Below are 12,434 nucleotides of genomic sequence, written 5' to 3' on the forward strand. Positions count from 1 at the left end.
TATTTACATTTTTTGATGATCTTAAACATTAAAGTGGGGAAACATTGCAATATACAGTGGGTATGAAAAGTATTCAGACCCCCTTAAATTTTTTAGTTTGTTATATTGCTGCCCTTTGCTAAAACCATTTAAGTAAAAAAAAATGTCCTCAATGTACACACAGCACCCCATATTGACGGCGGGAAAAAACGGAATTGTTGACATTTTTGCAGATTAAAGAAGAAAAACTGAAATGTCACACAGCCGTAAGTATTCAGACCCTTTGCTCAGTATTTAGTATAAGCCCCCTTTTGAGCTAATACAGCCATGAGCCTTTTTGGGAATGATGCAACAAGTTTTTCACACCTGGATTTGAGGATCCTCTGCCATTCCTCCTTGCAGATCCTCTCCAGTTCTGTCAGGTTGGATGCTGAATGTTGATGGACAGCCTTTTTCAGCTCTCTCCAGAGCTGCTCAATTGGGTTTAAGACAGGGCTCTGGCTGAGCCATTCATGAACAGTCACGTAGTTGTTCTGAAGCCACTCCTTTGTTATTTTAGCTGTGTGCTTAGGGTCATAGTCTTGTTGGAAGGCGAACCTTTGGCCCAGTCTGAGGTCCTGAGCACTCTGGAGAAGGTTTTCATCCAGAATATCCCTGTACTTGGCCGCGTTCATCTTTCCTTCGAGTGCCTGGTTTTCGCCACACATGCCACTTTGAATTAAGGCCAACAATTTCTATCTTGCTCTCATCAGACCAGATAATCTTATTTCTCACAATCTTGGAGTCCTTCAGGTGTTTTGTTTTGTTTTTTAGCAAACTCCATGCGGCTTTCATGTGTCTTGCACTGAGGAGAGACTTCAGGGCTGCAGTGATGGTTGGTTGTTCTAGTGTGATGTGATCTTTGGGTTCTTCTTTACCTCTCTCACTAAGGCTCTTCTCTCCCAACTGCTTAGTTTGGCCGGACGCCCAGCTCTAGGAAGGGGTTCTGGCACTAAACGTCTTCCATTTAAGGATTATGGAGGCCACTGTGCTCTTAGGAACCTTAAGTGCAGCAGAATTTTTTTTGTAACCTTGGCCAGATCTGTGCCTTGCCACAATTCTGTCTCTGAGCTCTTCAGGCAGTTCCTTTGACCTCATTTGCTCTGCAATGCACTGTGAGCTGTAAGGTCTTATATAGACACGTGTGTGGCTTTCCTCATCAAGTCCAACCAGTATAATCAAACACAGCTGGACCCCAATGAAGGTGGAGAACCACCTCAAGGATGATCAGAAGATAAGGACAGCACCCAAGTTAAATATGAGTGTCACAGCAAAGGTTCTGAATACTTATATGGCTGTGTGATATTTCAGTTTTTCTTTTTTAATAAATCTGCAAAAATTTCAGCAATTGTTTTTTTTCCTCTCTCTCAATATGGGGTGCAGGTTGTGTACATTAATGAGGAAAAAAAATAGCTTAAATTATTTTAGCAAATGGAAAATTTAAGGGGCTCTGAATACTTCCCGTACCGTGTGTGTGTGTGTGTGTGTGTATAATATCGAGACAGTTTGAGAAGGGGGCAACTACTTTTTCACGCCACTGTTCATAAATTTCGCATGGCCCTCAGAGGGCTTTATAAATGGTAGGAAAACATGTTCCCTTTAGTAAAATATGGCTTTAAACTAAAAACAAAAGTAAATTGCTAAACTTGTCTTTGCCACAATGTACTGTTTTACGTTAAGCAATAATTTAACAACGCCAGCCCTGTTGGTATGCCATTTGTCATGAATCTATTCAATTTATACTTTTAAATGTTTTTGTTTCCAAGTTACTCCTCACATAAGATCTACCTTGCTTAAAGCAAAAAAGCTTACAAAGCCATGCAAATCCAAAGCCATTTGTATTACAGTATATACAGTACACAGCTAACCACTGTCTGTGAATAGTTTTTATGTTCTACTGTACATGTGCATTCTTTCTCCAAAAGTCACTTTGCACATTTACAGTCTCTGAGTTAGTCAGGAGTCTATTTTAAGGTGAATCTCAAATTTTTACACCGCGCTGCAATACCTCACTCAGTTCAGTCATCTTCCTCGTTCTTATATGATCTTTTTCAGATATTTTGTAAGAATGTTTATCCTGTCAGGAATTGTTTTCTCTAGACCGCATTTAAAAATGCCAACTCTGTGCAAACGTGTGCCTTCTCTTGGCGGAGCGGGTTCTTGTCCGTCATCCAGAGGACCTCAGTGAGTCTTTGCTGTGTCGACATCACAGAGGCGTTCAGCGGCCCTCTGCGATCACAGTCTACACTCATAGTGGCTTATTTTGCACTGTAATGTGATACGATTTGCAGGTTTTGAATATATGCAGATTGGATGTGTTGTGGGTTTGGGTATATGAGTGAAATAAAGTGTCCCCCCCTTGAAGAGAGTCGTGTGTGTGTGTGTGTGTAACTGAGTGTGACAAAAATGCAAAAGTCCCAGATGATCACTATTTTTCTGCCCATTTCTGTGTTGTGTCTCAGCTGGCTGGACTGATCAGTTAGTTTGTGTTTCTGCCCTCTGAAGACACTGTTAAATGCACCATTTCTCCATGCTCCATTAACTTTCTTAGTGTGTGTCAGTTATTTGTTTGTTTTAAGAAATGCTTAATTTATTGTGGAGGCAGCATGGCATACAAGTGAGTAGCTCATCTGACTCAAACGTTATGTGGTTCTTAGTTTGAAACTCTGCTCCGGCCTTCCTATGTGGAGGTTGCTGGTTTTTTCTCCAGGTACTTATTCCTTCCACATTTCAAAAACATGTATGTTGGGTTAATGGAAGACTCTAAATTGTCCATAGGTGTGAGTGTGAATGGTTGTTTGTCTAGAAGTGCCCTGAAGTACAGTAAATTGATCGATTTGTTATTTTCACAAATACAAGTGACTGTTAAACACATTGTTGAAAGAGTTGAATTAGCCCATAGTCTTGAAAACATTTTACCTATCAGGGACAATCATAATTTCTAATGTCCTCAAATACATTACTATACAGTCTGTCCCTAAAGCAAGGATGGCAAAAGTATGGCCTGTGTGCCACATATGGCCCATTCTGTACTTTAATCCAGCACACAGAGCAATTACTGTACATTATCAAGAGTCCTGAAATATCCATTCACCCATTTTCTAAAGCCATTATCCTGTTTAGGGTCACAGGTACCTGGACTGGTCGTTAGTCGGTCACCGTGCACGTACAGAGAGAGCTGTTCACGCACGCACACATGCACGCACATTGTTAGTGAATGGGTATTGAATCCACGCTGCCTGTATGAAAAGCAGCCAAGTAAACCAATGTACCATCAATGACTCCTGTAATACTTTATGTATTAATTTAGCAATTAATGGTTATTAAGTTGAAATTGGTTATTTTAGTTTATAAATTATATATTTGTAAATTTAAAAAAAAATGTGAAATAAAAAATGCATTGGATTAATTGTAAAAATAAAGAAAAAAGTGCATACAATTTCTAAAAAGTCTACACATCCCACATTTTCCCAGGTGTTGAGGAGAATTTGTTATGATCCAATGGAACCAAGGTTGAACTTGTTTGGCTCTTGTTGCAAAAGGTATGTTTAGTGCAAGCACAACACTGCTCATCACCAAAAGACCACATGACATCCAGTGTAGTATGGTGGCAGCATCATGCTTGGTGTGTTTTTTTTTTTTGTTGTCCCCCCACCCCCTCAAAAATATATTCATGTTTGAGTTAAACAGGCTATAGGTCACAATGGTGGAAAAAGGTTTTGAAATGATTTATCTTGGTCTCATTTTTTATATCACAAAATCTGGAGGTAAAAAAACAAAAAGAAAAAAAAAAAAAAGATATTTCCTTTATATCCGAATTTTAGGGACACTATATATTCTGAAGATCTGTGAGTTAAATGTGTAGGGGCTCTCAAATAATTCCCTCTGGTTTTATTTGTTTTTAGAATTGCATGGTGGCACAGCTCATAAGGGGTCAGTGAGCCTTGAGTTTCCAACCTCCGCTTTAATCATATATTTTTTTGCTGACTTAAGGGGTTTACTTGAAGTAAATGAAAAGTGACTGGGTCAATCAGTTACAGCATAAATATACATGTTACAGAACAAGATTTAAGTTAGGAGGAATTGTTGCGTAAGATTTTTGAAATGGTTAATTTTCTACTTTAATGCTGGCATTTGAACACAACACGGACTACACGGCGCGTGCGTGCTTTTGGGTTCGGCTGAACAAGGAAGTCCAATCGCGTGCAAGCCTTTTGCTGAACTTGGACTGCGTTTAAACGCAAGGTACGTGCTTATAGTCTCAACAAGGACTTCGACATATACAGGACAGTCACGTGGTAAATGTATTTTTTTGTTTATTTGTTTTTTTTAATTGTAAAATCGGTCGTCGTACAGTTCATACAGTGATTGTAGATCGCTTTATAATGTTCAGATAAGAGCAACATCTAGTGGCCAGTTGGAGAAAGTTCTACTTTTAAAAGGCGTTTGCCGAAGTACAGTATTTATGTTTAGATTTAGTTTCCAGTTTAAAAAAAAAAAAGAAGTAAAGCTTTTGTACATCCCCCCCACCCTTTGAAGACTTACTTGTTCAAATTATGTTTGTGTTTAAAACTATTCTTGTCACCTTGTTTCTGGTCCCGCTACCTCAGTTCAGTAATTAAGCATGCTGCACATTTTATTTACATTTAAGCAATTTCAGTTACTGTTTCACTTCATTGTTGTTCTCGCACAAAAAAATATTTTTGCTCATTGTTGCAGTTTTTAACCAAAAGTAATTAACCATATGACACTTTTAAAGTAAATACAGTTTACTGGTTTATTTATTTTACTTTTAGTAGCCCTAGGTCAGTTGTTAACTTAACCAACACCAACATTAAAATACAGTCACGTAGTAGACCTAAGTGATAAAAAAATACATCTTAACAAATTAAAAAAATTAGGCAGATTTTATTCCTAAAATATGTTTTATAAGACACTAACATTTTACACAATTTAAACATTAACATTGCACTTAAATATAGGAAAAGAAAAAAAACATGATTTCATGAAAGTGTTTTGCACTAAAATGTTTTAAAGCAGTTTTAAAAGATTTAATGGCATCATATAGTACTGCTACTTAAAATTTAAATACAACTACTCTAAAAATGAAAAAATGGCCTGGATATTTATAAAGTGTAAACCGGCTGTATGTATAGCTACAAGCTTCATTCTAATATGCATATTTTATTGTAGATCATGTTTTAAATCTTACACAGATATTACACTATTCAAACTGAACTGTGTGTGTTCGCAGCTCTTCAATCGCCATGGACTGGATTGGATTTGGCTATGCTGCAGCCATCTTGTTGGGAGGTTATATGGGATACAAGAGAAAAGGTTGAGAGTAGTAAGCTTCATCGGTGTGATCGTCTTCTCCGACGGGTGAATAAAAACACAAGAACGAGTCGTGACCATCATCCTGTGTGTCTCTTAAAGGCAGTGTCATGTCTCTGATGGCCGGCTTGGTCTTTGGTGGACTGTCTGCTTATGGCGCCTACAACATCTCCAACAAGCCCACTGATATCAAGGTGTTACTGCGTAAGTATCAGAGGTGGCAAAAAGTACTCACACGCTGTACTTAAGTACGGGTTGTTGTGTAGAAAAAAATAATAATCTGGGAAATGTAGAAGTACTGATTCGACTCTCTTACCTCAGTAACAAAAACACTGAAATTTCCACCCATCCATCCATTTCCTGTACCGCTTATCCTCATTAGGGTAGCAGGCGTGCTGGAGCCTATCCCAGCTATCTTTAGGCGAGAGGCGGGTTACAGCCTGAACTGGTCGCCAGCCAATCGCAGGGCACATATCAACAAACAACCATTCACACCTACAGGCAATTTAAAGTTTTCAATTAACCTACCATGCATGTTTTTGTAATGTGCGAGGAAATCAGAGTACCCGGAGAAAACTCACAGGCACGGGGAGAACATGCAATCTCCACACAGGCTATTCCAGATTTGAACCCGGGTCCTCAGTACTCTGAGGCACATGTGCTAACCAGTCGGCCACCATGCCGCCCAGACTGAAATGTACAGTACAAAAGTAAATCATTAATCATGAGGCTTTGAAGTGAATTGCAGATGCTCAATTTTGCCTCAATTGTGTTGTTGCAGTCACTTCTGGGCTCCTTTCGCTGGTGATGGGGACCAGGTACAAGAAGTCAGGCAAACTGGTCCCAGCTGGAATTATGACGATTCTAAGGTCAGAATTCAACTCTGATGTGATCCATAAAATACATTGGAAGACTTGTCTGATTGGTTCCAAGGTCCACACAAATAGTGTTTGTATTGTGTATAAAGGTGGACGCTTTCTTTCTGCAGTTTGTTGATGGTGTTCCGACTTTTGCTCCTGATGCTGGTGTGATTGAAGAGGGGACGCGGACAAGCAGCTTGACATGATACATGATTCCAAGTTTGATTTTGATAACATGAATCAAACATTTTTACTTTATGACTACTTTGTTCGTATGTTTAGGTTCTATAGCATTGTTGAATCATTTCCTTTTTTAAAACCAATGTACTATGGCCCTCAGAGGGCCTTAAAAAAATTAACCATCCCCTGATAGCAAAAAGGTTTGCCAGACCTGCTTTAAAACATTGTTGGAATTGTACAGGAATCCATATTTGGATTTTGGACTGAGGAGAAAATGGTGATCTGAGATAAATACTGTCTTAAATTGTGTTTGTTACACCAGCAAAGGTAAATAAATGATTGTTATATAAATGACTGAGGAAACTGCGTCATTGAATTCCTAATGAACCACCAGATCTTGACTGAACAATGCACACTGGCATGATTTATTTTGTTAAATCTTGAAATCAATAAATTTTGCAATGTTTGAATATAGAATAGACCTTTAATGGGCAATGAATTCTGATTCACTTCTGACTTTCAACATAATTTAGAAAGTTGAGGGCATTTTATGGAAATGATATGTTTAAGTTGAAAACCTCCCTGACAGTTTTCCTGTAAACATCATCAGGCTGAGGCTTCCTCTTGCTTCCAGGCTGCAGGAATCTGGAGATGGCAGGATTTTTTGACATGCGCCCCTGAAAGGACTGAGAATAGATACCACAGTGAATGTCACACATGTATTTACGTTGGATATCAAAGGTTTACACACCCCTGTCCAAATGCCAGGTTTTTGTGATAAACCAAGCCAAACCAACTTACCATAAATGTGACCTTTTTTCTATACAACTCAACCGAAATTTTTTTTATTTTTAACACATTTTCCACATGTTTGGAAGAATTTGTTATGGTCCAATGAAACCAAGCAAGGAAGAACAAACACTTCAGACAATGTGGAAGTAATTAAGCATAGTCTGAAATAGCGCTCATTGTTAGCACAAAACCTTCAGGCTTCTGCAAAAAAGCAAAAAAAAAAGTCACGAAAAGCCGACTAGAACATTTACATTTTATTTGGTGTTAATCAGAGGCACTCTAAACAGTGGCAGGTGTATGCTGATTTGGAGTTTGAATACAGCCACATTGGAATTATATAAGGGTGTGCACACTTAAGCAACCATATTCTTTCCCTCGTTTATTTTGAGGCTAGGCGATACAGAACATGGATGGATAGATTTTGAATTCTTCTCTCAAAAAGATTTTTAAAAAATAATTAGATTCAAAGACATTACAGGTTACATTATTGGTTGAAAAACTTTTGAATTGATTCATCTTGGTCTCGTTTTTTTTTAGATCACAAGAACCTGGCATTTGAACAGGGGTGTGTAGATTTTTTACAGCCACTGTACATTGAATTGAAATGTTTGTTGTTTCCAAACCTTGATGTTGCGGAAGTCTGCAAGGATCCCCACAAACTTCTCCTCCAGCATGAGCGTGCATTCCATCAGCAGCACGTCGGCAAGGCTCAGCCGACCTCCCACCAGGTAAACGTGCTCCATCAGTTGCTGCACACAACCTTCAGTTTTAAACAGCAGCCTTGTGCATGACAACTCCTTATGCCTTTCGTGATTCTACCTTTTCAAACACGGGCAGGTAGCGCTCTTTTGCTTTGCTTTCGATGTTGTCCAGTTTGGCCTTCGGGTCTTCACTGAAGGGCAGAATCATGATCATTTCCATGAGGTCCATTAGTCCTTCTGAATACATGTTGATGCTGAGGACAAGGGTTAAACGGTTGTAATGAAGCACACAAGAACACAGTGGAACCTCCTAAATTCACTACTTATGAGGAATTTGCAATTGTATTACAATAACTCATGGATGACATCCTCAGTTCAGTAAGCAGGAAAAGATTTGACTTGTTTTTTGCCTTTTCAACACAAAAAGAGCAGCTTAACCAAGTAAAAAAAGTCAGCAAAAAGACACCAGAGTCAACATGAGCCATCACATACTGTATTAAAATCACACCAAGCAATTTGATTAGACAAGTGACATTCCATTAGTCATATACTGTGAAAAAACATTGGGACTTCCAACTTTATATATCACTACGCCTCACAGGTGCTCTACAACGTTGATTTGGCCTATAGCAACGGTCAGAGCTTATTTAACATTACTGTGGGCTGTTAAAAGTTTAGTGTCACAGAGATATATTTCCAGAAAAAAACAAAAACATTTGGTTTAAAGTATAAATGGTCGTCAGGTGAGGAGGCAAGGTGAATATGTCAGCGCAAACCTCCAGTTGTGCTCATGTGACTAAAAGACAGATTGAGTATACAAACAGGAGCAGGCACTCGGCCAACATGCTTATTTTATATAACTTTGGATTGAGTGGAGTTCCACCAAATGACGTAATAGCGTGACGTGACTCGACGCAAATTGGACTACTTGTCCAACTTCCTCCGCTTGAGTGAAAAAGTAAAACAAGCGTAGTTAGTTTTATTGTTTTGTTTTTGTTAATGTTAACGCTAGTGCTTTCGCTAGTTAGCATATCACACTAACAGTTACGCCGCGGCTCACACAACTGTTTTTTTTTTTGTGTTGGCGGAACTGAAAAGCAGATTCAATTCTAATTGTTGTGACTTAATACTGTTAACTAAAATGGCGCTATTAAAACTGTTGAATAAAAACATCACAGTCGAAGTCGTCACGGCGTCCTCGAAACATCACTCTAGCTCTTGTGTGATATTGTTAAAATATACAACACTATTTCTAAAAATCTCTGCAAGTGTTTGCATTTTCAAACGACCACTTGTTCAACATTCCTAGGAAATCGCAATGTCCCATCATTGGCGAGCTATTTTTAGAACAGGGGCACCATGTTTGTAAACTCTGGTTAAGAATGCTAATAAGTGCTTCACAGGCATCACATTTCAAAAGTCCAGTAGCTTTGTTCTATTGACATATGCAAAAGTCCTGAATTATTTTTTAAAAGTTGTCATTAAAATTAATGAATGTACAGTGGTGCCTTGAGATACAGGTTGAATTCATTCTGTGACCTCGCTCATAACGCAAAACACTTGTATCTCAAATAATCTTTTCCCATTGAAATGAATGAAAATCCATTCTATCCTTCCAGAGGAACTCCATAATATTGCACTTTATATAAAATCATACAACAATGACAAAAATAGGATAAAAATAATTAAATAGTTTGTCACACTGCATCAGTTGAATGTGCCATTGTGCTGCTTTTTGTGGTGTTGCCTCCTTGGTCACCTGGGGGCAGTATAAAACAGACATGGATATACTGTTCATTGTGATGTCTAACTCCTCACAGCTCATCAGTATAGCACTAATATTAGTCATTCTTCACAGAGGATAAAAAACATGACTAGCTGGGTTTACATGGAACCTTGTATATCGATCGTAATCGTTTTAGATGACTGAAAATCCATAGAAAGAGGCTAAATCCGAACGGAATTGAATTTGGATTCACATGTTTCACAAATTCCTTTTGTCAAACCCATCAGAAGTAAATTTTTATCACGTAAACTGTGAATTGGAATGGTGTCCGATGGCGCTCCGTCTGGGCATGCTCTATCTTGACTTAAATGTGCGGTAACGCCACCGCATACGCACTTGAAGCATGGCAACTTGCAACCAGAGCTAGTCTGCGACTGAGATATTTTTAACTACTTTCAATCAAGCTGTTGCTTTAATAGAAGTGTAAAAACAATCTCCACTACTGTACTAAATAGACGACTGACCTCCATCTTGATAAATCACCTGATGTTTACATCAATCTGTGTATTTGTATCTGAAAAAGGCTGTTCTGATTAAATGTAGTGAACCATGAAAACACCAGATCGGAATAGATCATGTCACATGTAAACAGTTGACCACAGATCTTCAATCGGAATGACAAAAGTCTCCACGCAAACCCGGCTATTGTCAGTGCACTTATATTATCCACCGTTTGTGTTCAATCTTTTACTTAGAGGGGTAAGGCACCACAACATGGATGCTATTTAGTGTTAGTATTAAGCTACAAGACTGAAAGGCTGAGCTATGTGGTTGCTTTAAATACACAAGGTGTAATTATCTTTGTTTCATGTTTAGTTTGACTGTAAACTTAAACACGGAGTGTTAATAAACAGTTGGAAGCATTTTTTTTTTTTTTTTTTTAAAGAATTGATCACTATTTGCCAAAATGCTGATACTATGAAGGGAGTTCACTTGAGTTCACTGCCATCATGTGCTTGCAATTTAAGTAAAGTATCTCGATAAACTTGTAGGTCGAATCAGTCATGTCTCAAGGCACCCCTGTGTAATGACCGATTATGACTGAATTGATTAATTCCTATTGGAAAAATGGTTTCGTATAATGATGAGCATCCCAAAACCGTTAGTGTTCAATATTAGAGGCTCTTCTGTTCCCAAGCTATTAAATGTTTGTTTCATACTTGACACGTTCTTTGATATCATTTCCATGCAGATGGTACTTTTCTGCGATGTAGTTCAGGATGGCTTTTGTTTGAATGAGCTTCATTCCGTCGATTTCCACCATGGGGACCTGTTGAAACATGAGATCGCCATCTGCGAACAGAGTGTCCGTGGGCCACTCCCAGGAAAATGAGCTGAATCATTGTGAAAAAGTAAACTGCGCAAAGGTCATATGTGGCATTTTATTATTATGGCTAATCTCAGGTGAGTCATTAGTGAGTCGAGGTTCACCAAGTGACAATACAAAACATCTTAAATAACACAGTGACTTGACAATAACTGACAAAGTCTACTAACATGATGTCACTTTTGGGGTACTAAAACTCACCATTCAGCATTTTGAGGTATTGCTCCCGGGTGGTCAGATGGAACTCATCAAACTGTGAACCAGTCAAATTGCACAAGTTAATCAGAATCTTCTTTATTTGCCAAGTATGTCCAAAAAAACACACAAGGAATTTGTCTCCGGTAGTTGGAGCCGCTCTCGTACGACAACAGACAGTCAATTGACAGAACACTTTTGAGACATAAAGACATTGACAAAAACAGTCACTGAGCAATAAAGGGTTGCTAGTTATCTGGTAATGCGGGTACAATTATTATTTTTTTGACAATTGTGCAAAAAGATGCAGTGTCCTCTAGCACTTAGAGCAGTTCGAATGACTAATCTCGCAATAGTTCGGTGCAATGACCATTGTGCAAAGGGCGCCGAGACTTCAAGGAGTGTATGCAGTTTAAAGTGACCAGTAGTGAGATAATCTGGGACAATGTTGATTGTGCCAATGTTGCAGATACTCCTCATGAAGTTTGCAAATGGGGTAGATGGAAAAAAAAGAAAAAAAGTATAAAACATTTGAATTCTATGAGTGTATGCAGTCAGCGCTCACCTACCTCCACTCCTGCAACACTTAGCAGCCAACGGATTGACTCCATTTTCCCTCTCCCATTGAAGTAGTGCAGCTTTACCTTGTCAGCCATGGTTATGTGCAATTCTGCAGTTGTTAGTATGAAAAATTGAAAAGGAATATGAGGACGGGGGGAATCACATTTCCACGACTAAAAATGTTGACAATAACATTATTTCCCGTTCTTACATGCGTCACCTCCCCGATGTTGAAAACGAAGAGTGGGTTAATTATGTAACTTCAAGTCCCATATAAATACAATACAATGTGATTGGCCGACTCTAGCCAATGGAGAGGCTCTGATTTGCATATTGCCTCAAAGCATGCTGGGAATCTTTTCAGTGCCTAACTATTCATTGAATTTGAGTCGATCGCGGTCTATAGTCATATGTTAAGAATAAAATATTTCTATTGCGTGGTAATTATGACAGAACACTAAAATTCACCACAACCGTAAGTTTTAAACATTGACTACGGGTGGGGTATTTGTACTTCTCGGTCTGTGTCTACTTACGGATGTGAGGGCGATCTGGCTGCGACATCTGTCACCCCATTGATCGCTAGGGTTGATTCGGCTGATCTGGCTGGCTAGGCGGGTGTCCCCTTCCTCCCTCACCGTTCCATGTGAGTCCCTCCCGAAGCTCAGCGCTCGGTGGCA

General features: G+C 38.9%; 2 protein-coding genes across 4 annotated transcripts; one reads left to right on the forward strand and one right to left on the reverse strand.

Annotated features, from left to right (window-relative positions):
* Positions 1 to 4,188: 4,188 nt before the first annotated feature.
* tmem14a (transmembrane protein 14A) lies at positions 4,189 to 6,749 on the forward strand. 2 transcript variants are annotated; one of them, XM_061690277.1, is made up of 5 exons: positions 4,189 to 4,263; positions 5,273 to 5,355; positions 5,455 to 5,556; positions 6,134 to 6,221; positions 6,341 to 6,747. In XM_061690277.1, the coding sequence occupies exons 2-5, from the start codon at positions 5,286 to 5,288 to the stop codon at positions 6,381 to 6,383; spliced, it is 303 nt and encodes a 100-aa protein (XP_061546261.1). In that variant the 5' UTR covers positions 4,189 to 4,263; positions 5,273 to 5,285; the 3' UTR covers positions 6,384 to 6,747. The 2 variants fall into 2 exon arrangements, with proteins under 2 accessions (XP_061546261.1, XP_061546260.1); XM_061690276.1 differs by having other exon boundaries at positions 4,225 to 4,316; positions 6,134 to 6,749.
* A 107-nt stretch (positions 6,750 to 6,856) lies between these two features.
* gsta.1 (glutathione S-transferase, alpha tandem duplicate 1) lies at positions 6,857 to 12,025 on the reverse strand. 2 transcript variants are annotated; one of them, XM_061690274.1, is made up of 7 exons: positions 11,966 to 12,025; positions 11,763 to 11,863; positions 11,200 to 11,251; positions 10,832 to 10,964; positions 8,004 to 8,139; positions 7,808 to 7,933; positions 6,857 to 7,078 (listed from the first exon to the last, which is right to left on the reverse strand). In XM_061690274.1, exons 2-7 carry the CDS (start codon positions 11,847 to 11,849, stop codon positions 6,941 to 6,943), a joined length of 672 nt encoding a protein of 223 aa, XP_061546258.1. In that variant the 5' UTR covers positions 11,850 to 11,863; positions 11,966 to 12,025; the 3' UTR covers positions 6,857 to 6,940. The 2 variants fall into 2 exon arrangements, with proteins under 2 accessions (XP_061546258.1, XP_061546259.1); XM_061690275.1 differs by lacking the exon at positions 11,966 to 12,025 and having other exon boundaries at positions 11,763 to 11,957.
* Positions 12,026 to 12,434: the final 409 nt, after the last annotated feature.

The sequence above is a fragment of the Phycodurus eques genome, chromosome 11 (genome assembly GCF_024500275.1).
Source record: "Phycodurus eques isolate BA_2022a chromosome 11, UOR_Pequ_1.1, whole genome shotgun sequence".
Taxonomy (NCBI): domain Eukaryota; kingdom Metazoa; phylum Chordata; class Actinopteri; order Syngnathiformes; family Syngnathidae; genus Phycodurus; species Phycodurus eques.